This window comes from Lolium perenne, chromosome 4 (assembly GCF_019359855.2).
Source record: "Lolium perenne isolate Kyuss_39 chromosome 4, Kyuss_2.0, whole genome shotgun sequence".
Lineage (NCBI taxonomy): Eukaryota > Viridiplantae > Streptophyta > Magnoliopsida > Poales > Poaceae > Lolium > Lolium perenne.
In genome coordinates, this window is record NC_067247.2 from 91,202,907 (window position 1) to 91,227,126 (window position 24,220).

Here is a 24,220-nt window from a genome sequence, read left to right on the forward strand (position 1 = left end):
AACCCAGGAAAGGCGATGAGAAAATGTAACAGTGAGAATGCGTAGTTTCATTATTTCATCTGAAGCAATTCACGCCAAATCCTATAAAGCCCAGACACTCGAGGTTATATATATACCATGCAAAGTGATAACTTTAGTAGCAGGGTGAAAGATGCCATAATGATAATACTTTGCTATATCAGTGAGATTTTCCAAGTGTATTCCACCTGATAAAATTAAAAGATAGACTATGATTACAATGCTTAAGCTGTAAGGATTGATCAGAAACCGAAAGAACAGAAGAATTTTTACATAATTTCTTAGTTCTTTGTTGTGTGGTTCTGCCAATGAAAAGGAAAATACATTCTTGCTTTGATCTTTGTTATATGGCTTTTCCTAATGAAATGGAACTGATATTGAAATCCAGTTGTATGGTATGCACACGTAAGAACTGTCACCCAGTGTCCACGTGGTTGGCATGCCGGCCACATGTGCATAAGGTTCGGGATAGCCTGGAGTGCGTCGTGAAGATATCATGTACCAAAAGGTAATGCACGACTCGGCTGATATGGCGCGAGGTGGAGGATGGTTGCAGTTGAATATGTTCAGCTGGGTCGGACTAGACAATCTGATGGATACAAAATATGGTGAAGATCGGCGACAAAAACGCAGGAGCGTGATGGCTGAGACTGTCTGAATTCTCTGTGGCGTGGCAACATGCATGAGAGGTGCGTGTTTCTACATGCAATGGCAAGAAGTTGATTCAAAATGGTGTACACATGAGAACTTGAAGTCAACAAGGTGTGGGTAGACTAATTACCTACCGTGGAGTCATGTTGATTGTTGAAGGTGGAGATGGAGTCCGACAGAAGATTCCACTCGCTGAGAGAGGAGGCTCCAGAGTAAGCATGCAAAGAGCTAGTCGAATCCTATTTCAGTGGAAAGGCGAGAAGTATGTGGTCCGAGCTAGAGCTCAGTGGTATCGAGGGATGCGTGGAACTCGTCATCTGTTGGGTATAACTGATGGATATCTACAGTGGGGCTGAGTGGGTATGGGTTCGCGACATAGTAGATCTTGGCGAAGATTGCAGCGAGGCATGCGGTAAGCACGAAACACAACAACAGAGCATGGCACCTGCGGTTAGATAGGTGGTTTTACATGTACGCAGGGGTGTGTCGGGATTGGCTGTAGTTATGGAAAGTGTCGGTTATAGGGAATCTGAGGAGGTGTTTTTGGAAGTCTAGAATGCCAAATTCTTAGATAGTACATTATCGTATATTATGTGATGTTCAGTGCACATGACAAAGTGTAAGTGACGAATGCAGAAGTAGGCGGAGTGATGTAGCTGAAGGACATATGGAAAACCATCCGAAGGATGAGATAACTGTGAACTTGACTCAATGAGACTAAAGGGCGATAATTCTTCAAGTTATATAACTTTCACGCAGATTAGTTGTTGGTTTGTGATAATGTTGAACGAAAATAAGAGACTACAGTTACAGGTGAAGTCACGTGGAGTATGGGAGTACGAGTGGATGTAATGGAGGACAACCAAATCCGGAGTACATGGAAGTTTGACGCTTGGACGGACTTAAGGTGGTGGACAATATTCGCTAAGGTGGAGTTTGTTGAGTTTGTGCCAAATATCATGCACGATTTGGGGTACGTTAGGACTTTGAGTTATATTAGGTGCGGATAGGTACAAGTAGTGTTTGAGTCAAACTCTTATATCCTAGGCTTCATATATAATACTAGTTAGTGTGCACGTGCAACGCACGTATTGACTACTTACAATGCAACATGTATATCATATGCTTCTCCACTGCACATTACTTTTTTGGCAGCCCAAGTTCAGAGAGAAAGTTGTCACCGTGGTCACCGTCACAGATAATTCACAACAACAATGATGTAGCAGTGCATCTCCTTTCATCAATAACATTTCATTCACAAGCAATTCCAGACTTTCAAGACAATGACCAGTGAATCACAAGGTTGCAGATTTACCATAATTTGAACTGTGATTTAGCCTATGGAAGTCATTTCCTGATTTGTGTGCAGAACTCGACTTATACGGATAGAAAAAGTAAATCCATAGCGTTCTTTAAAGGAGACGCACATCCTTCCAAAACTTACGTCGCTGTTGCTGCGAGGATGCAACCCCGTGGCATCACCACCTCCCCGCCAAGCATCGCGAAGAAGTAGATAGCTGACTCGCCTCGCTGTGTAGGCTTGTTAGCACTGTCCATCCCATGTACTCTCCCCAATACTTTTTCCTGTGTAAAAACATACGGGCTTTCAGGCCTTTGTGATATGAAATATATTAAGGTGGGGATTAGCCCCTCAGGATGAAAATCAGAAAAACAACATGTATAAAACCTGATAATTTCATCGATGGAGGTCACAGTGGTAATATTTAGTATTGTGTCTCCTTAAATTCTCGGAAAAAGAAGCGTTGTCTCTGTATGTTTTTTGTTTTCTAAGAATCAAACTCAAGTTCAACAATGCACCATCACTTGGTAATCCACAAAGAAATTACGTCTGCAACCTAGAAATAAACAAATGATTAAATAAATATCAGAGTAAGAATACTGGATGGAAGACATATCAAAAGCATACAGTAAACATTGTGATCTGCATTGATGATCTGATTCCAACACGTATTGTTATGTCATGTAGCAGAGAAAAGGAAATGAAAATTTGGAGTTACTATCAGATCGAGACTTCTAATGGAAAGACGTACCTTTGTATAAACCCGTTTTAAGGTGGGATATATAGAAACAAAAGAAAGAAGTGTTTGCCTTTGGTATTATATTTTGCTAGCATCGAGTTGTTTGAAAATATTAGTGATCTAGCTCTAGACTATATGGTATATATTAGTACTATTGTACTTTTATATATAGCAAAATAGTATCTCCATATATCGGATATCTCATATGGTAATAATATAAAACAGAAATACATATTTTTGCCAATTGCCAAATAGGATTAAATTGGGGATGGATCCTTCATTAATGATAATATCCCCTTATTGTACTCCAACAAATAATCTGTGCTGCAAAACTGAAGCAGACGATTAATATGTAACTGTTCATCAACAGATTTGGCGTTTAATCTCTCAACTGAACCAAGGAGTATTTAGAACAACATTCAAATAGGAAGCTTTATAATGAATCTTTGTACCAATTTGTGGTTTAATATCTCAATAATCTGGCCAATTCTTAATTAGAATGGCTTTCTTGTTTTTCTTCAGATAATCTCTGTTGAATCGAGAGAAAGACATGTACAGAATAGATGACAAGTAGGAGTAGGAATATGGACTTTGGTGTATTGCAGTCAATACACCAACTGACAAAACTAACCAAAATAAATTGGCGCGTGCAGTTTATAAACCTCATAACCAGAATACAAATGAAGACTAAATCAAGGGTTATTACCAGCTAATGTGGAGCAGTATTATCATGCTGAGAACCTCATGGATTCCTGCAAGCATGCAACGGAGTAGTATTCAGCTCAAATCATTACCCAGCCGTACCAACAGATACGGGTCCTTCCCCAGGTGCGCATGGTTTCAGACTTCAGACGCCGAACCTGTTGAAGGACGGCCATCGTTTCCGTGAGACGCGATTCCTCCTTTTGGCTTCTCTGGCAGGCCACGCCGGGAGGAACTCACAAAACAGACCATCGATCGGTGGCCGTTCTGTAGATCGATCGAGGCTAGCTACCGCATGGAAGGACGACAGATGCGGTGGTTGACGCGGAAGCTTTCCATGGCAGCATGCGCACATCGACCAATCAAGATAGGCAGCGGCCCCGGGCGGGCAGCGAAGGAGGCAGCGGTCCCCAGTGTAGGTAGAATTTGGTGATGTGGTGCTCCTCCTATACACGTTCTGTCGCGAATTACGGCGTCTACGTGCGGAGAGATGTGGAGAGGACGCGGCGCCGTGCTGCTGTAGGCATTGGCGAGGATACCGGCGTTAGAGGAATCCGCGATGAGGGCATCGTGGTTGGGGAAGATGAATTTCATCGGGCGTTGGTGGGTGTGGATTTTATCCGTGATTTGCGCGAGGTTAGCGGGGATCACTGCGGGTGGCCGGGTGCGGTTTGGGTGACTCGGTTTGTTAAAAAACGAAGAGGTGCAATGTCATTGGAGAGGCATAGACCGTCCGATATCAAAGAATGAAAGGGCCAGATTGAATGTTCCTGCCATGTTTGCTCTTTTATAAGTAGTGGAGAGGAGATGGAGATGAGGGATTGTCACTCATGGCGTCTTGATAGCGGCGCAAGGGGAGCCAGCCGGTGCCCAAGGTGGCCGTTGTTGCGCTATCAATGGGGAGAAGCATCTGTAGCTATGCCCCCTAAAGTAGGCAAATTTGCCGAATTATGTTAAAAACTTTTGGTTTTATCATCGTGTTGTGATTTTTTTGTCCTTAGTAGATCGACTATACGTCTAAGGCGGTAACACGGATCTTATTATATTGAGAATATCTGCTACATCGGGATAAATCTTAAGAATGATTCTCTACGAATCACACATGTATTATAATTAATCTATACTCTAGGTGTAAATTTTAACATTGGAATGCACCTTTTGGCATATACATTAAGAGTTTAATGGACATATACTTGCAAACAAAAGTTTTAAAAGTTTTGTTTGATTTTTGCTCATTTTGATAGGCGAGTCAAATACTTTACCTAAGAAATTGGGACATAAGTATTATGCTACCAAGGAATGTTGATGGATGATAGGCATATGGAAGAATTTTGTGGTGCCATGGAAAAAGAGAGATTAATTATGTCAGGATATGTAGTTAATTGGTCATAATATTTTTAAAAATTATGAACATCCTAAGTTGTAATCATATCACATGATAGAACATAAACATGTGAGTAAGGTTGTAGATCACCTGTATTGAAGTGGGAATAAAGTTAAAATTAATCAAAATACCACTGGTCGAGAACCTAGGCCATTTTCCCCAGACAGCTCTCGTCTCGCTACAGTACTTGGCCTCCACCTCTCTCTCCGCCGGCCAGATCCGGAGCCACTCCGCCGGAATAGCCGGTCGGAGGCGGTGAAGGTGACGCGCCGGAGTAGTCTAGGTTAGTCTAGGTCTTCTCTTTCTCTAGTTTTGCTGTTTACCCGATTGCTTTTTCTCTATTTTGGTCAGGGTGGTTTTTGTAAAGTGGAAGACCCTTTCTTCAAAGTTTTGGTTTCTCTGTGCAAGAGATGTAAAAGGGCTTGTCTGTAAAATGTACCTGCCACTTGGTTCAATATAAGAGCTCCACCGGGATCTTCTGGCCCCACTTATGTTCAAAAAAAAATACCACTGGTCTACATTAACAAAGAAATTTGACATGGCATTTTTTGAAATGTCTCAATTAATATTAGGCAACAAATTAAATTTATTCTAACAAATTTTAAATATGTAAAGATGATGCCCTCGCCCCTTGCTAGTTAGCTAAAGAGAAAGGGGACGAATCGTCCCTTCCGTCCGATCCCCGTCCGCGCCTGTCTCACCCATCTCGACGCACGCAGCGCGCAGAAAAACCTGACGCAGGGTCAAAGTAACCCGATCCGGATCACTGCTAGTCTGGTACTGTGGTACACTGAGACTGAAGGTGAGAGCAGCAGCAATGTCGACGCTGCCGCAGCGGTTCAAGCTGCTGGCTACGCGGTGCGCGGCGGCGGCTCCCAGCCCGTCGCGTAGCCCCGCGCCGTCCTTCGCCACCAGCCCCGGGTACCGCCTGCGCTGCCGTCGCGGGTCCGGAACCGGCAGGCGCCGCAGCGGCCGCCTCCGCCGCTTCCTCTGCCGTCGCGTGGGCGGCGGCGGCGGCGGCCCCGAGCCCGCAGGAAAAGGCCAGGAGGAAGACAACAAGCCTCTCGTCGGCCGCGGGAGCCGCACGCTGAGGGATCTGTTCGTCTCCTCGCCGGAGGCGGGGCGCCGCCGCCGCGGCTGCGAGGACGAGGAGGAAGATGCGGGCGCTGGTTTCGGGAGAGCGGGGGTGGCGCACGGAGGCGGCGCGGGAGGCAGGAGGTTCGGGGCCGGCGGGCTGCGCAGCCTGCTGATGCGGCGGAGCTGGCGGCCGGTGCTGGTGGCGATCCCGGAGAGCGAGGGCAAGATCGAGCTGGGTACCATCGAGGAACAATGACAGCCAAAACTCAAGAATCACATTCGGCGCCATGGATCGGGACCGGGAATCTTGCATCTTTCCTTGGTTCTTCTTCTCTTTCTTTCTTTATTTCTTTCTTTCTTGCTTGTCTGTTTCTTTTTACCTTTTCCTGTAGGCTTCTACTACTGTACTTACATGTGAATACGGAAATAGTACCAAGTAATACTACTGGATCACCGACACTGCAGTGTGGTCTGTGCTTATAATTCGCTCCCGGTTACTGCCAGGTTGTTCCTCTTCTAAATTTTGAGTGTACAGGAACAGCAACGTGCTGTAATGTATTGTCAGTAATAGGAGCACTGCAGTTGACAAAGCCAGATGCAGCAATGTAGCCACCACGCAGGTTGCCCGATGAATGTAAACGTCTGCTCTGATCCCATTTTGCTTGGGTTCACTCAAATATCTCGAATATTTTGCTTGTTCTTAATTGCTTAGAACAAAAAACCGCTGTTATGTTTGATTAAAATGCCCTCTACTCATTTTCCTGTGATATATGTGCCTCTACTTGCACATGGCATGCATTCAAGCATGCTGCTGCCCCAGTGGGCTCACTTGCATATGAACTTGATCTGTCATATGAAATTGCAGATTCTAGTGGTGGTAGTGGTGAGACGCCTTTCAAAGGTGTTCATTTTTGCAACTTCAGTATTGGTGAGCAAGCTTGATTCCTTTACCTATCTTGTTTGTGGCTGTAACGTCATGGTTATGTTTCCTAAGATGAATCCTGACTCCATAGTGTTGCTGTGCTGTTATGTAACCAGTGTACATCAGAAGAGCAGTAATGCATGCCCTATCCTCTCCCGTCCATGGCCTGAATTTTTCTTGTCATGCGCTTTAAATCTTCAATAGTCATACTCTTATGTTGATGGACTTCATTAAGTTATTTTTGTTTGGAGATACACTCAATAGACAATATAGTTGTTTGCTTGTGATTTGGTCAGTGCTTATGGAATTTATATACATACGCACTGTTAGGTACTTACGAATGCACACTGTTGTGGAACTAGTTCAGTTCATCACATACCTAGTGTTCCAGCTTACCTGCACAGTCGATCAAGATTAAAGTTGATCCTCGTGGTGGATTGAAGTAAAGTGAATAATATGCTTTAGGTGCACCACATTGAAATTTTAATTTGTTATAGACTATCTTTGTAGTGGAGCAGCTAACTATGATTCATCCTAGTGGTCCACATTTTGATGGCTTTTTTAAAGAAATATTTTGTTTTCTGAGATGAGGTTGAGCAGTAGAGTGGCAAAATGATTGTAAAACCTGCCTTCCTGTTTTGCTTTCGTTCTGTATCACCGTTTGTAGGTTCTGTATGGTTGACTGTGAATGATTTCATAGAAATGTAAAATTTGAGATTTGTTTGTTAGCATGGAAGTTTTCCATTTGGTGTGCTATGTTCAACAACATTTTTATCACTGCTTGTAATTTGTTTCACAATATCCTTGCTGCAAAATGGGCAGTTTTTGTTAAGTGTAGCATGTATAGACGGCGTCTATTTGGAGTGTTCTCTAGTATCAGTGTTTGCCATGTGCTAGATTGTAGAGAGTGGTTTGACTTGCTATGCAAATCACTAGCTAATTGTTGCCTGTTTAGTTGCTCCTTTTTTGAAAGCAGTGAAACTTTCTAAAGTGCTACAAAGACTGCTAAGGATATTTCGAAATTAATCTGTTAGTGATATGCCTAATTCTTGTGGTCAACCGGGATACTCTTTACATGTTGATAGTATTTAAAGTAGCTGGTTATTCTTGCCATGCTATGAAGCAGATATCATTGTGTCATGTATGTTGTTTTTGCCCCTCCTGTGGACGTTTGATGTCATCTGTGTCTGGGAATCTGTTCAGTGATGGGGCAGAGCTCGCTGATTGCAGTACACCAAGTCCTTGGAGTCTTGGACAGGTGGTTGTCAGACTGTTGTTAGATCAATGGCCCCGAGTGTTGTGTGTTGATGCATTTATTAGTTCTTGCAGGCAGAGAGATGGCAGAAATAATGTTCACTCCTAGGTACCTCACTCATGTTTTGGACTGTTTGTTTCATGAGGTTCAGATCAGTAGCCAGGCTGCTCTATTGAATTTGTCATTATTTAGTACTCCCTCTGATCCATATTAGTTGATGCAGATTCATTGAGTCTAGACAGATTTTAGGCAACATTTTGCCTAAATCTTCATAAATTAATTTGGATTGGAAGGAGTACCTAGTTTACTAAAGGGGTAGGGTGCAGCAGTGAGCAACCTGAGATTTTTTTACCGGTACCGGTTATATTGTAGGCATATGACTTGGTTTGTGCTTTTGCCCTTCCCAAATTTCTCTAAGAATTTTAGTATTGCTCATACTTGTTAGTTGCTGCATCATTGAACTTTCAAGCTAGCGTCAACATTTTAGGAAAGTGGTGTTGGGTGCATGCTGGGTTGCTCTATATTATTTTGCTGTACATGTCCTCCAGATCCCTGTAAATAAAGTTGATACATCTGTCACTTGAGCAGAATTGATCCATGACCTTCTGCAAGAAAACAATGGTTGGTTTGTCTGGTCCAATCAATCTTTTCTGTCAGCTCAAACTGTGCTCGCATATATGCTAACAGGGTGGCTGATTTTTTCCTTTTGGTTGAGCCTTGCGGGTGCTGCCTTCTCTCTTTTGTGGCTTAAGTCGAAACTCTGTAATTTTATTTTTGTCTAAATATTCTCTGCTGACTATAATTTCTTGTTCTTGTTCAAGGACGTTGAAGAGGATCCAGGACGAGAAGACAGGCAGAGTAGTTGACAATTTGCAAGGCCATTTGTGAGCCTGTCTTGCACACGTGGGAAGCTAAAAAGAGTCTGCATGTTGATCGTTGTGTGTTCCAGCTGTGCCAATTTTTTGTTGATCCTTAACTGTGGATCAATAGCCGTGAGCAATCAGGTACAATTCTTTGAGTTGAGGCTTGTAATATTAGCGCCGTCGAAAGAACTTGTAATATTAGCGCCGTGATAGTCGGCTTGTGAACATGCTTGCGGTGGCTGGGATTTGAGACTCTGATTTGCTCCATTTTGTTTTGCCTTGCACTAACCAGTTAGTTGAGAAATTGAGACTCAAAATTGCTCCAGGTTTACTCATGTATTGACAGGTATGCATTTGGCTCCTAGTAGCTAGCTGCTCTAAGTTTACTCGTGTATCTATGTTGTGAAACCAGACCTAGACAATGAATAAAATTGGATACATTTGGCTAAATATTCAAGGTGGAAATCTTTACAGCTGCAAAGTGTATGTTATGAGGATTCTTCATTTGAGAATTTACTGTTCTTATAAATTTTGTCCACCTCTTGTTCATATTGAAGTTGAGCCTGCTGCATGCATCGTGTGTAAACCCAATGCTTCTTTTTTGTTGAAAGCTATATCATGTATAAACTCAATCTGATAACATGTACGCATGCTGGTTAAAACCCAACGGTTCTCTCTGTACATGTTGGAAACAAAAAAAAAATGGTTTGATTGATGATCTGTTTGAAGCTGATAGCAAATTTAATTCGCCGAGCATGAAGAACAAATCCATCGCATAAAGAAAACAAATCGAACACAGACATTAGGGAACAAATCCGGCCGCGCATCCTTAGTAGATTTTCTTATCCCTTGATTGATTGATTGGCTCCTATTACCTCCTATCTTGTCTAATCGACGTGGGACAGTATGCGTTGCCTATCGTAACAGGATCTTCGCGTCGATCTTTGCAGATCGGAGGGAGTAGATGGTAGCTAGTAGCTACAGCAGGGAAACACCAAAGTTACCATGAAACTGTCCTCACGATGAATGGGTGACCCATCGGATGCCATAATCACGCCTCGTTTACGGAACATGGTGTTTTATTTCACAATTCACACGACAAGTCAGCAATTCGTGTGCGTCTCAGACGTTCTATCCCATCCATTCATCCGCTTCTTCCCTCCTTAACTTCGTTATATGGGTTCTCCTAATGAAATGAAACTGGTACTGAAATTGAGTAAGTTGTATGGTGTGTACGTAAAAAACTGTCATCGGGCATTATCTTAGCAAAATCATCAATTTCATTTCAACGTCTCTGCATCTATAAAATTGCTAGGCACCGATGCTACCAATTGAGCCTGGTACTGCAGTATCTCAACATTGCTGGAACGGGGTACTATCCCACAATGGACGTACTATTCCACCGAAATACTGCAAAACCATACGATTAACCACCATATGTGTGCTAACTAGATTGTGCCTTCTTATATTAATTTCTCAGCGGGAAAGCAGCTTCCTTTTAAAGTGTATGTGTTAAGCGTATGAATGATGGTTGGTGAGCTGAATATACATGCACTTTCCTCCATCTCTAGCAAACCGTGGCTCGGTCTATTCTTCGATCACTGGGTATAAAAGAGCCTCCACACTCATCTCCGAGTTCTCATATTAACAAGCAGGTAAACTGAGCCTGCCTCGACAGCTCAGTGGGAATGTTAAAACAGGAGCTGTATTGCTGGAGTACTTGCTCGCTGGGGATGAGAGGCACCAGGACCCTTGAAGTCTCTGACCTTGTTAATCAAGGTGCAGTCTTGGTGACATACAGTAGGCCACAAAATTTGTCGCTGACGCATCGGTATATGTTTCGTAACTTACCGTGACGGCACGACTGACTATCCATCCAGGAGCGCCCCCTTTTCAGCCTCAACATCGTCAGTTAGAATTCACTTGAGTCACACCTATTTAAGGTTTGGCAGGCGCTCGATGGCACTGCTTCCTGAAAACAGAACAGCCGGGGAGTTCTTTTTCTATTGTTTACCTCTTTCCCCGGTGAAGACCCTGGAGAGCATAGTTCGGCATCTCCACATACATTCCATCCATCAATGTTATCTACAGACTCACTCCTAAATCAATCTTTTGTGTCGGCTCAAACTGTGCTCGCATATATGCTAACAGGGTGGATAATTTAATTTTTTCCCTTTGGTTGAGCCTTGCTGGTGCTGCCGTCTCTCTTGTGTGGCTTAAGTCGAAACTCTGTAGTGTTTCCCCGCTAAATCTGCTCCGCTGACCATAATTTCTCGTTCTTGATTAAGGACATTGAAGAGGATCCAGGACAAGAAGACAGACATAGTAGTTGACAATTTGCAAGGCCATTTGTGAGCCTGTCATGTACGAGGAGTTCTTCCGTATCCCCCCTTAACTCCATGGTTCTGAAAAATTGGAGCTACTTTAGCTTCTTTTTTTTTATCTGTGAAGCTGCTCCAGCTTTTGAACAAATACATGGAGTTGGTTCCGCGAAACAGGAAAACACGAAGCGGCTGTCAAAAGCTGGAGCAGCTCCACATACAAAAAAAAAGTTGAATCAGCTACAACTTTTCAGAACCATGGAGCTGAGGGGTGACACTGAAGCACTCCTCGTCGTGTACACGTTGGTAGCCAAAAGGAGGCTGCATGTTGATCGTTGTGTGTTCCAGCTGTGCCAATTTTTTGTTGATCCTTGCTGACTGTGCATCAGCAGCCCTGACCAGTAGCTACAATTCTTTGACTTGAGGCTTGTTTCCTGTTGTTTTGAATGGTAAGAAATCAGTGGAAGGAACCTGCAATATTAGCGCCGTGATTGTTGGCTTGTGGACATGCATGCTTGCGGCGGCTGGGATTTGAGACTCTGATTTGCTCCAGGTTGTTTATCTTGTACTAACCAGTTAGTTGTGAACATGCTTGCGGCGGCTGGGATTTGATACTCCGATTTTCTCCAGTTTATTTGTCTTGTATTTACCAGTTGGGAAATTGAGACTCAAATTTGCTCCAGGTTTACTCATGTATTGACAAGTATGCATTTGGCTCCTAGTAGCTAGCTGATCTATGTTTACTCGTGTATCTATGTTGTGAACCAGACCAAGATAATGAATAAAATTGGATATATTTGGCTACATATTCAAGCTGGAAATTTTTACAACTGCAAAGTGTATGTTATGAGGAATCTTCATTTGACAATTTACGGTTCTTATAAATTTGTCCACCTCTTCTTCCTATTGAAGTTGAGCCTGCTGAATGCATCGTGTGTAAACTCGATGCTTCTTTTTTGTTGAAAGCTATCATGTATAAAGTCAATCTGGTAACATGTACGTCTCATGCTAGTTAAAACCCAACCGTTGTCTCTGTAGCCGTTGGAAACAATAAAAATTGGTTAGATTGATGATCTGTTTGAAGCTGATGGAAAATTTAATTCACTGAGCATGCAGAACAAATCCATCTCATGAGGAAAACGAATCAGACACATACATTAGGGAACAAATCTGGCCGCATCATCAGTAGATAAGAGGTAGACTCTGCTTATCCCTTGATTGATTGATTCCTTGAATGATTTGAGGAGGGGGGCTAGAGGGGCATATTTATTCTCTGACTTCAGACTTCGTTGCTATATGGGTTCTCCTATTGAAATGGAATTGATACTGAAATTGAGTAAGTTGTATGGTGTGTACGTAAAAACTGTCACCGAGAATTATCTTCCTTAGCAAACTTATCAATTTCATTTCTATGTCTCCACATCTATAAAATTGCTAGGTACTGATGCTACCAATTGAGCATAGTACTGCAGCATCTAAACATTGCTGGGATGGGGTACTATACACAAATGGTTGTACTATTCCACCGAAATATTGCAAAACCACAAGATTAACCAGCATATGCGTGCTACCTCGATTTTGGCTTCTTATATTATTTTTTCTGCGGGAAAGCAGCTTCCTTTTAAAGTGCATGTGTTAAGTGTATGAATGATGGTTGGCGAGCTGAATATACATGCACTTTCCTCCATCTGTAGCAAAGCGTGGCTCTATTCTTGGATCACTGGATATAAAAGAGCCTCCACACTACATCTATGTGTTCTCATATTAATAAGCAAGTAAACTGAGCCTGCCTCGATACAAAATTTTCTTCAAAAACTAATTGTTCATCAATCGTTGCTCAAACACGTTGCAACTGATGATACAGTTGGTGTTTAAACAGAGGGGATGTTAAAACAGGAGCTCTGTTGCTGGAGCACTTGCTCGTTGGGGATGCGAGGTGCCAGGACCCTTGAAGCCTGTGACTTTGATCCTCGTTGACAGGTGCTCATGGAAAAAAAATTGTATGCTGCATGCAATACGGTATGGCACAAAGTTTGTCACTCGACAAGAATGATTGCCTGCAACTCACCGCGACGCCACGGCACTACTGACTATCCATCCCACAGCATCCTCTAACACTCTTGGTTTGTAGCTTATCCGTTGCATGGATCAGAAAAAGGTATTATTGTTACCACTGAGTCGCAGCTATGTAAATAAGTGTTATTCCCTAAGTCCACTTGAACTATCTTGAGCTATGTCATGCATTCCTCCTCAAAATGGAACAATAGGGGAGCTCTTTTCCTATTGTTCAGATAGATGATTATATAAGTCGTTTTACCTCTAGCAATGGAGACGTTCCTTGAGCATGCTGGTCAGCATGTCCACATCCGCTCCGTCTATGTTATCCATGGACTCATGTTTCTCTTATTTGATGACTTTCTCATCCTTTGGCTTCACATTGACAATCTATTGAAGCCCACGTTTGAGCAGTCCCAGCAGGGACCATCAAACGCCTGAGACATCAACACTTGCGCATTATATCTAGCTAACATATGTGCCTTAGCCTCTCACTAAGCAGCGGGTAAGAAATAAATATATCTACGGGGTTGATTGGTGTTTCCGAATTCTGTGATTAGCAGCCTTTATGTTTATGCTGTTATTTCTATCATACCAAATAAGGCCTTGTTTTGGCTACCTGCTACGAACTAATCCAGAAGGACACTGGGTTATCTGACAATTTTATTAGATACTTTGTTGGTCAGGTCTTCAGCAAGAGCTATCCTTGCTTCGATACCATATTGATTAAAGCAGCAACCAATTTACCCACAATATTAAATACCTCGTTGCTCCCATTACATTAGAAACTTATTTGCTTAATAGTGGATTGATGAGGATTTCACAATCAAGCACGAAAATGGTTCAGAGTATCATACAACAAATGCATGTTCACACTTCACACGATCTCTTCGATCAATTCTACACATACGCAACATGTCTAATATACACCTGTCATGCATAGGAGGACACCAGCTCAAACTTTTTCTTAAAAGAAGAGTAATAATACTCATAAAGTAGATACTGATTGTTTAAGAGAATTCATACATAGCAGAACCCAGTTTATACAATTAATCGAAACAGAAGGGCATATTGAAAGAACTATTGGAATTGCACGGGTGCTTGGTTTTAGTGAGTATAGAACCTGTTCACTTTGCACAAAATATGCAGTGTTATGGATAGGCATTCCTCATTGATGCATCCCCGAATGACAAGATCTTGAGCTGTACATCTAATTTCATTATTTTTAGGAAAAGAGTAGATAGTTTCCCACGGCAGTCTTTTCAGTAATATAGTGAAGTCTGCATAGAATAAAAGGTAACAAAGCAAAGGTTAAGAGAAATTCCCATGTAACACAGGCCAAACTCACCTCCCTTCTGCATAGTGTACTACTTTCGAACTAAGATTTTAGATCTTAAGTAATGGGATCAGAGAAACAAATACTGCACAAATCATAATAGAGAATGAACAAGTAACCATACGTAGATTGATGCCCAACCATATTTACAAAAAAAAAAAAAAAAAAAAAAAAAATCTAATTGCTAGAGTGTCCAAAAGCACCTCAAGAAACAAAGAAAGGTAATGGGAAAATCTGCTAAATGGTACAGAAGAACTTCGACAAAATAATATGCACCTTTTGTGCACCAGTTTCGCATATATGCACTTGCATATACTGAGATACGGCCAAGGACCAAGCAAGGCTTGCTAGCTGCATAAAAAGAATGCATGAAGAATAATAAACCACACTGAGAACTAGTATGTAACATATGACAACAGATGACCACCCATAGGAATAAAGTATTTACCTGAATTGCAACTTTGCAAGGTCTGGTCTTTCAAGTTGCAAAGATCTTCCTCAACTTGATGTACCTTTTTTCTCCTTCTCGGACTGAAATGTTGGAGGCTGTGACAGGGTTTACCATTTCAACAGTAAGTCCAAAGTTCCAACAGAAAGAAGACACGACACCTAGCTTAGCTTGTCATGCTTGGGCAAGCTTGTAACATGACACATCTTCTGTATTATATTTACATCCTCTAAAACATGTAACACTGTTCTCTGTATTCATCATTTGAATCCCAAAGCAGAGGAGCCCAAACAAGGTGTAATAAGAAAATAGGACAGTGAGAATGATGAGTTTCATTCTCTGATGTTCATCGGACACCAATTCACGTCAAATCATATGAACGCCAGACATTCCAGGTTCATATACCCATGTGAAATGATAATGTTCCAGGAGCAGGGTCATACTATAACGATAAATACTTCTCTAAATCAGCATGCTTTTTCAAGTATATTCTACCTATTTGGCAGTAACTGCAGCAGCCATTCTCCTTGGTGAATTCAATCGCGAACCTGCTACAGAATTTACAGCTCGATTTGTGGATGAGGAAATCTTATTTTTACAATTTAATACATCATGGCAAGCAATATTGGGGGCGCCACACTCAATTCCTTCAGATCATTATCCAGAAATTAATCCATTTTGTTATCGGTATCTGTAGGAAATTAGAGAATTAATAGGTATAGTAGATGTTCTTTTTTCAAAGACTGTCCTCACTGACATTCTGCTAACACAACAACTTCAAATGGACAATTCCCATGTTACTAAATCCAAGATCTCATCAATTTCCAGTGACAGTGGATGCCTCGCCTCCCAAGAAAAGAAGGCGTGATATTCACCTCTTACTTGAACCCAGCTACACCCTCCCTCTTTCTTAAGTGTAATCCCTTTCATCAGTAACCTCATCTCTGCAGCATCTTTCCATCTTCCACATGATGCATACATATTTGAGAGTAGCACATAGCCTGCTGTGTTATCCTTCTCCAACTCACGAAGCTTCTTTGCAGCCCTCTCGCCAATCTCCTCATTCCTGAAAGTACTACAGGCACTCAGAAGGGCAGCCCATGAATTTGCTTCTGATCTACTTGGAGTTTTCATCAATAGATCCTCTGCCTCTGTCAACCGACCGGCTCGAGCTAGGACATCAACCATACATGTATAGTGTTTCGCTTTAGGTGAAAGACCCCATGCCTGCATTGTTTCAAAATAGTGTATAGCTTGCTCCACCAAACCACCATGGGAACAAGCAAACAGAACAGCTAAAAATGTATGTTCATTTGGTGGTATTTCAGTTGCCATCATATCCTCAAATAAGAGAATAGATTCCTCTGCGAAACCATTTTCAGCAAGCCCTTGAATCATGGCAGTCCAAGTGACATCATTTCTTTCAGGCATTTGATTAAATACCTTCTTGGAGCTCTCTAGATCCCCTGACTTGGCATACATGTCACTAAGTGCAGTACCTACAAAAACACTGTCCTCGATTCCCAGCTTGATGGTCTTAGCATGAACCATCTTGCCCATCTCTACTGAGCACAAGTTTGCACAAGCAAGAAGAACACTCGAGAATGTAATTTTCCCCGGAATCTGTCCCGAAGCCAACATTGCATTGAAAGATTTGAGCGCATCAACAAACTGTCGATTTTGCACGTAACCGGAGATAATCGTATTCCATGAAGCTGAATTCCTTGCTGGCATCTTGTTGAAGAGATCCTCAGCTTCCACCATTTTTCCGTTGTAGCTGTAGCCTGAAATGAGAGAGTTCCAGCACACTATGTTCTTTTGTGGGATGGTATCAAAAACTATTTGTGCATCTCTGCACTTGTTGGATTTGCAGTACATGTCAATCAGAGAGCTGGACACAAAAACATTGGTGCTGCAGCCCATCTTCAGGGTACGTGCATGAATCCTCGCTCCTCCTCTCAAGTCCTGAAGACTAGCGCTAGCACTGAGCACACTAGAGAAGCATGAAATGTTGGGCCTACAGCCATCAGCCAACATTTCACTGTAGAGACTCACTGCTTCTGCTGCATCCCCTTTCTGCTCGCACCTAGCAATCAAAGTAGCCCAGGAGACCTCGTTCCTCTCAGGCATTGCGTGAAGAACCCGCCGAGCTCCGTCAAGGTCACCAGCATCAGCGTACACATCAAGCAACGCGGTCCACGAGACCACGTCCTTCGCCTCCATCTCATCAAACACCTTGAAGGCAGAAGCTGTGTCTCCCATTCTCCGGTACAGCGTGATCAGATGATTCTGTACCTCGATGTTTTTGTCGAAGAAGTTTGATTTTATCGCCAATCCAACGATGGACATAGCGGCACTAAAGTCTCCTGCGCCCGCGCATGCCTTGATTACACATACAAAGGTGATGTCGTTAGGCCTCACGCCGGAGCCGAGCATGTCGTGGAAGACGCCAAGAGCGCTCCGGTGGAGCTCATTGCGGGCAAACCCAGAAATCATCGCGGTGAAGAAGGCCACGGAGCCGAGCGGGCACTGCTCGTACAGCTCAACCGCGTCTTCCACGCAGCCACGCTTCATCAGCGCGTCTACCATGATCGTGTAAGACACGACGCTCCTCTCGGGCATTCCGTCGAACAGCCTCCGAGCGGCAGGGATGTCCCCCGCCTTGACGTGCTCCGACACCATGAAGTCGTAGGTGAAGGAGGAAGCCGCGTTCGCGTCAACGCAGTCAAGAAAGGCCCGGTCGCGCTCCGCGGAGCGAGCGAAGGCGGCGTAGGTGGTGAGGAGGTGCGATGCCACAGAGCGGTCGGCGGCGACGCCGGAGCGCACAGCGTGCGCGTGCAGCGAGAGGGCGAGCGGCAGGTTGGTAGAGAAGGACGAGGTGGAAGCGGGGGAGGCGCTTCCGATGACGGCGGCGCGGCACAGGCGGAGGAGGGAGGCGCAGGTCTCGGCGTAGGACTTGAAGGCCTTGGCCGTGGGCGCGAGCGGCGGGCCGATGGCCAACCGGACCTTCAAAGTTTTCAGGAGGGGGGCTAGAGTGGGGTGCATCTTCTCTGACTTCGCCTTGGCAACTGGCTGCGCCACCGCCGGCGGCGGTCGCGGCGGCGGCCGCTTCACACGAACCGCCGCTCTCATGCTCCCATGGCTCCAACTTTGAAGAAATCGTTTCTATTGTCAATGGCGACTGGCGAGGACACTTTGCGATATATTGGGCTGCTTTCCGGATTATATGGGCTTGATAAGCATACCAAACAGTACCACGTGGGCCCAAGTTACCCGGCCCACTATAGATACACAAAGCTGAGCGTTTGTCCCGGCGAGAATGATCACGGACAACATTATAACCGCTTACGAGTGCCCACCACATTTCATGAAGCGAAACCGGCTAAGAAGAACAGATTTTGTGCTTTGAAGCTAGATATGCGAAAGGCCTATGATAGGCTTGAATGGGTGAGAATGGTGATGAGGTTGGTGACCACGGTGTCCTTCCAGGTGTTGTTTAATGGAGGGAAGTTAAGACAATTCACACCATCCAGAGGGGTGCGACAGGAAGATCCCATTTCTCCATATCTTTTCTTGATGGCAGTTAGTCTATCATCGGAGCTCCATGGATTAAAGGTGGCATCGTCGGCACCGGCGGTTAGTCACTTGTTGTTTGCTGATGACATCCTGTTACTTTTCAAGGCGGATACAGAGATCGCTGTGAATGTCTAACTTTTATTGGACAAATATTGTTTGGCGTCTGGCCAAAGGATCAATCGTGATAAATCTTCTATTTTGTTTAGCAAGAGATGCACGAGTGCTGTGAAGAATGAGGTCAAAGCGGCATTGGATGTGCATAGAGAGACCCTCAGCGAGAAGTATCTGGGAATGCCCTCGGACGTGGGGAAGTCACAGAATGGAGCTTTCAAATTTTTGAAGGATCATGTTTGGAAAAAGATTCAGGGTGGGATGGAGCGACTGTTGTCGGCAGGGGGCAAGGATGTTCTCATCAAATCTGTTGCCCAGGCCATACCTGTCTTCTCGATGGCTTGTTTCCTTCTACCTAGGGGTCTATGCACCCATATTAATTCCATGATCAGGAAATTTTGGTGGGGCAGCCAAAAGGGAGAAAGGAAGACTTGTTAGGTCGCCTGGAGAGAGATGTGTAAGCCAAAACAAATGGGAGGGCTAGGCTTCAGGGATATTGAATTGTTCAACCTGGCCTTGCTAGCTCGCCAAGGGTGGAGGATGTTGCAAAACCCAGAAACTTTGAGTGCAAGGGTTTTGAAAGCGGTATATTTCCCAAATGAGAATATGCTGCAAGCTAGTATTGGCTCTTCCCCGTCTCAGGTTTGGAGAGCGATCCATGAGGGAGTGCAAGTGCTCAAACAGTGCCTAATCCGCAGAATTGGCACGGGAGAAGACACAGGCCCATGGAATGATCAGTGGATTCCCCGCGATGGCATGTTGCGGCCTCTGGCATGTTTGGCTGCAGAACCTCCAAGACGAGTTGCAGATTTTATAGATACAACTATAGTGACATGGAGGGAGGAAAAGCTCCGGGAGTTTTTGCTTCCAATTGATGTGGACATAATTGTACAGATTCCCGTAAGTACCAGGAGATTGGGGGATATCTGAGCATGGCACTATGACCGAAAAGGCCTCTTCTCAGTACGATCTGCATATCGGATGCTGGTTCACACTAGGGAAAAGAGAGAAGCCTGGCTGGAGGAGCAAGCATCAAGCTCGGCCGGACAGCTTGTTGAGAAGCAATGGAGTTCACTTTGGAATACAAAAGTACCGGCCAAGGTGAAAGTATTTTTGTGGAGGTTGGCTAAGCATTCTCTGCCTACTAATGATGTTCGTGCCCAGCGAAGAATGGCTGAGGGTGATCAATGCCAGCTGTGTGGAGTGGCTGATTCATGGCGTCATGCACTATTGGACTGCACCATGTCAAGATGTGTATGGGCGCTCATCGACACCACTATCACCGAGCACCTGATCTGCTCGGAGGAGGGTGATGCTAGACTTTGGCTAGCAAACTTGATAGATACATTGAAGCCTGACGATCAAACTACAGCTTTTGTGACGATGTGGGCAATCTGGTATGCATGCCGCAAGGCGATCCACGAGCAGCATTTCCAAAGCCCGCTATCAACGTTCAGTTTAGTTCAGAATTTTGTCAGTAATCTCTGTCAAAGCAAGGACGAGGTGCTGAAGAAATCGGCGCAGCAAACAACAACTGTGGCGCCGAGATGGATCCCACCGTCGCATGGGATGGTGAAAATCAGTTGACGCTGCCGTAGGCAAGAACACAGGCTGCGGCTCAGTGGCGGCGATAGCACAGTCAGACACTGGGGTGTTCATGGAATCATGGGTGTTTCGGCAGTAGTCTTCCCGGGCAAGACTGATGCAGAAACTGTGGAGGCCTTGGCATGCCGTGAAGCTGTCTTCCTCGCTTTCAATATAAATGCGAGGTCGGTATGTGTGGCAAGTGATTGCCAGATGGTAATCCAGAATCTGGAGAAGGGAATGATGGGTGTGTACTCTCACATTATTCGGGAGATCGCTGAGTCTAGAAGTGAGTTTCAAGACCTGGTTTTCAAATATGAGAGGAAAAGTTCTAATAAAGAGGCCCATAGTTTAGCTAGAAGTGTAGTTGTAGATGCTCCAGGCCGTCAGGTCTGGTTGATCACTCCGCCGGAGGGGCTTTGTATTCCTGTCATTTATGAATTTTAATAAAGGCGGTGATTCTCAAAAAAAAAAAAAAAGGTACACCATTCGAAAAGAATAAATATCTGAGAAACCACGACAGCGTGGCTCCAATATTTGATATTTCCATGTAGATTTCTGGGAAACAAATTTTACAGATCATGGGTGCAATCTGCACAGTAACTTTCTAACAATCTCTGGAAGTAAAACTATGACGAAAGCTACAATTTCTCCATCCCGTAGGTATCTTCAGCACCACTGGACACCTTTTTTCTCCTCTCCGTGATCATCTCAGTGTATACCTGACAAATCACAGGGTTAGTCCGTCGATTACACAAATTTTTCATTCCCGAAGTACACATATCGTGGGAATAATATTAGGATATGTGCAGATGAAAGAATCCATCTGGAAGGAAGAAATGGCTGATGCACAGTGGGTTGCTCTTAAGCCGTAAGCTTGTAAATCTGTTTCTGTGTTTTAGTAATTTGTAATACAATCAGATCGTTTCCAACTGTTCCCTTCAAAAGTTACTATCTGATGCTTATACGCTACAACTGATAATCTGCAGTTGATAATCCTATCTGTTCTGACACACACAAATGAACTACAGAGTTTTTCCTTTCCAGTTCTAGTGTCGTGCTTGTAACGAACTTCGTATTTCCGTTACGCTTTAATGGAAAGAGGGTTAGCCCGGCTTAAAAAATGAACTACAGAAGAAGGTTTTAGGAATCAGTCAGCGAAGCAGTAAATGGTGCCTACTGCCTAGAGTTCGAAGGTATAGGCAGGCATAAATCAGACTGGTGCACAGTAACATGGTACCCTATCCCAGTTCACTATCAGGTTAATTTTGAGATACTAGGAATTCCACTTGACTAAGTTTTGAACTACAATAGTACTACCTAGAAGCTATTAGACCAACAAGACTGACATTCCTTATGCTGAATATGATGCAAACAGGTTAATAAGTTGAGGGATGTACAACCAGGTACAAATTCAAGTGTGGCATTTGCAGTTTACCATATGCTAAGGCTGATACTCCATAGGATAGATCTAAGAGCTAAAATATGGTAAAGCACATACTGTAATAAGGAGACTAGCTAAGAGTTAACTATGCAAGTTCATAAACTTGTAAGAGCCATTTTAATATCAAATGAGTGTGTTCTTTCCGTCTCCAATGATTAATAGTCTTTAAATTCTTATAATCAGGAACAAAGTAAACTGAAGCCTGTGACACAATTCACCCCATATAGAAAACTAAACCTCTCGACAATTATTTCAACAAAACAAATAACATGAAGAAAGGGTTAGAAAAATAACTTACAAACCTTAGGATAGGAATAAAGAAATATGTACCACCATGCACATATTACAAAAGAAACGCCTCCAGTAATCACAGCAGAGTGGATGAGCAACCAGCTACCGGCGACTGCAATAGCTCCGGATAGCAAGATTGTCCAAGGCTGACACCTGAAATAGACAAAATTCAGTAGTCAGTATGCGTCGAAACAAAATCATATCAGCAAAGTAAAGAAGACATTGTTGTACTCAAAGGGGATGAAACCGTAGAAGGTTCAACAAACGACAGTAAATAGATTTGGGTGAAACTAACAGCTGTCTTTTTAACTATCGTATATAACTCTCACAAAAGGAAACTTATCTTATATAAGTCCAAGGCTCCATTGTCATATATTAACTTTTAGATGTTAAAACTTTGATCAGGAGTTATTTGTTTACCGGGTAGGACAAGAAAGGGACTGATCGGCACAACTCAATCATGAATATATTAAGGCTGCTTAAGCGTTGAGGTGGATTGGATAATCCACTTTGGTTGAACTGCTTTGACATGTTTTATCACTTGGTTCATCGAATCACTTTTACATGTTTTGTGTATTTGTCATCTACTTTCCGTATAATCTGTAAAAAGAATCTAGAATTATGACTGGCTAATGAAAACAGAAAAGATATATCTGTCCTACGAGGGCGTGGTGTTGTTCATTTGATATTTAGCCTTTTTAGGAGTTAGTTGATTACAATCTGATCTCCCAAACATGATGTCAACTTTTGAACTACTATTGTGTGCATCATCCTACTAAATAAGTTGAGCCATTACAGTTTAGAAACCGTAGATTCAGCCTAAATTGGTACCAGTTATCAGTGTTGCCATTTTTCGTTTACAACAAACAAATAGAATAAAAGTTGGACAGGTGTTAGAGCATAGCTCGTTCCAAATTCAGTGCTGTCGAACTCTAATAATTAGATTACAGGCAGCAACAGATCGAATTTCGCGTCACAGTGTTCTTTAATTTTCCGTCTGTAGCCCAGTTTTTTTCCCTCAGCTCCAAGCGCTCGTTCTAAACGGCAAGGAACTAGGAAGAAGGGGAACCAAGAAGAAGCCATACCACGCAGGCTTGGTGTCCCAGACGGAGTCATACTCGAGGGACAGGTAGTTGAGGTACCCGTCCATGTCGTCCACCACGCCATCCTCCCGGAAGAAATCCGCTCCACCGTCCTTGCCGCTCTTCTCCCCGCCGACCCGCGCCACGCCGGGGAGCCGCCGACGCCGCCCGCCCTCGAGCCGGAGCTGCGGCCATGAGGAACAGCAGGAGGGGGACAGCAGCGGCGTCGCCAGGAATCCGGGCGGGCGCGGTGGATGGGATAGACCACGGCCCGAGCAGGACGGCGGGGTGGAGGGGAGCAGGCAGAGCGCGCCCATTTCTTCGTCTTTCGCTCACTGACGTGCTTCCGCCTCCTGCTACTCCGGCTATCGGTTAGCTATGGCCAGCCAGTGTTTTGCTCTTTTTTTTTCTTGCTTCGGAATAATTTACTCATGCAGCGAGACTTCAGTATTTTGGCCCATAGAAATGAACCTGTCGGCAGAAACCCATAGTAGTATATTAGCCCAGTACAATACTTCTGCCAATCGGTCCCTGCTCAGCCTAGTAACCGTTAGTACATTCCATCTGAGGCCCGGCATGGGCCAGAAACTTCTAAAAATAATTCCCATTACTTCCTGAAAGTGTTTTTGGCTCCCGAGCTTCAGTCCTCCCACCATTTAAAAAAATTAAAAAATAGTTTTACAAGTTACTAAAAAATCCGAAAATAATTTTGGGGACTGTCAATGATACATCTCACAATTATGTAAAATCTTAACCTAAATTTCGTTTTATTTTATGCTAGACAAAAATGACAAAATATGATATGTTTGGGAGATTTGAAAATGACTACACTTTTTTCATTTTTGTGTAGATTAGAATATAAAGTATTTCAAATTGATATTTTACACATTTGTGGAATACAACACTAACTATATACGGATTTGTTTTCAAAAAAATTGAAACTCAAAAATATGATTTTTTATAAAAAAAAAACAGGATCATTGGTGCCCATGTGCACCAAATCTCTGTCCCATTCCTCCATCACTAGCTCATTATTCATTTTCAAATGTTTTTGGGATTAG

General features: G+C 43.5%; 3 protein-coding genes across 3 annotated transcripts; 1 reads left to right on the forward strand and 2 right to left on the reverse strand.

The window, feature by feature from the left end:
• Positions 1 to 5,547: 5,547 nt before the first annotated feature.
• Positions 5,548 to 6,465, forward strand: LOC127293287 (uncharacterized). The gene has a single exon (XM_051322868.1). The coding sequence runs from the start codon at positions 5,612 to 5,614 to the stop codon at positions 6,125 to 6,127; it is 516 nt and encodes a 171-aa protein (XP_051178828.1). The 5' UTR covers positions 5,548 to 5,611; the 3' UTR covers positions 6,128 to 6,465.
• Positions 6,466 to 15,447: 8,982 nt separating this feature from the next.
• LOC127293288 (pentatricopeptide repeat-containing protein At2g13600-like) lies at positions 15,448 to 18,254 on the reverse strand. Its single transcript, XM_051322869.1, has one exon. It carries the CDS (start codon positions 18,201 to 18,203, stop codon positions 15,849 to 15,851), a length of 2,355 nt encoding a protein of 784 aa, XP_051178829.1. The 5' UTR covers positions 18,204 to 18,254; the 3' UTR covers positions 15,448 to 15,848.
• A 2,583-nt stretch (positions 18,255 to 20,837) lies between these two features.
• LOC127293289 (uncharacterized) lies at positions 20,838 to 23,564 on the reverse strand. Its single transcript, XM_051322870.2, has 3 exons — positions 23,163 to 23,564; positions 22,089 to 22,230; positions 20,838 to 21,064 (listed from the first exon to the last, which is right to left on the reverse strand). The coding sequence occupies exons 1-3, from the start codon at positions 23,474 to 23,476 to the stop codon at positions 20,984 to 20,986; spliced, it is 537 nt and encodes a 178-aa protein (XP_051178830.1). The 5' UTR covers positions 23,477 to 23,564; the 3' UTR covers positions 20,838 to 20,983.
• Between the last annotated feature and the right edge of the window lie 656 nt (positions 23,565 to 24,220).

Excerpts from the sequence above, each read along its gene's own strand:
- LOC127293287 (XM_051322868.1), top strand. The coding sequence starts at position 5,612 with ATGTCGACGCTGCCGCAGCGGTTCAAGCTGCTGGCTACGCGGTGCGCG.
- LOC127293288 (XM_051322869.1), bottom strand. The coding sequence starts at position 18,203 with ATGAGAGCGGCGGTTCGTGTGAAGCGGCCGCCGCCGCGACCGCCGCCG.
- LOC127293289 (XM_051322870.2), bottom strand. The coding sequence starts at position 23,476 with ATGGGCGCGCTCTGCCTGCTCCCCTCCACCCCGCCGTCCTGCTCGGGC. Across the intron at positions 22,231-23,162 it reads TGGGACACCAAGCCTGCGTG|GTGTCAGCCTTGGACAATCT; the intron begins GTATGGCTTCTT and ends TGTCTATTTCAG. Across the intron at positions 21,065-22,088 it reads TTCTTTATTCCTATCCTAAG|GTATACACTGAGATGATCAC; the intron begins GTTTGTAAGTTA and ends GTGATTTGTCAG.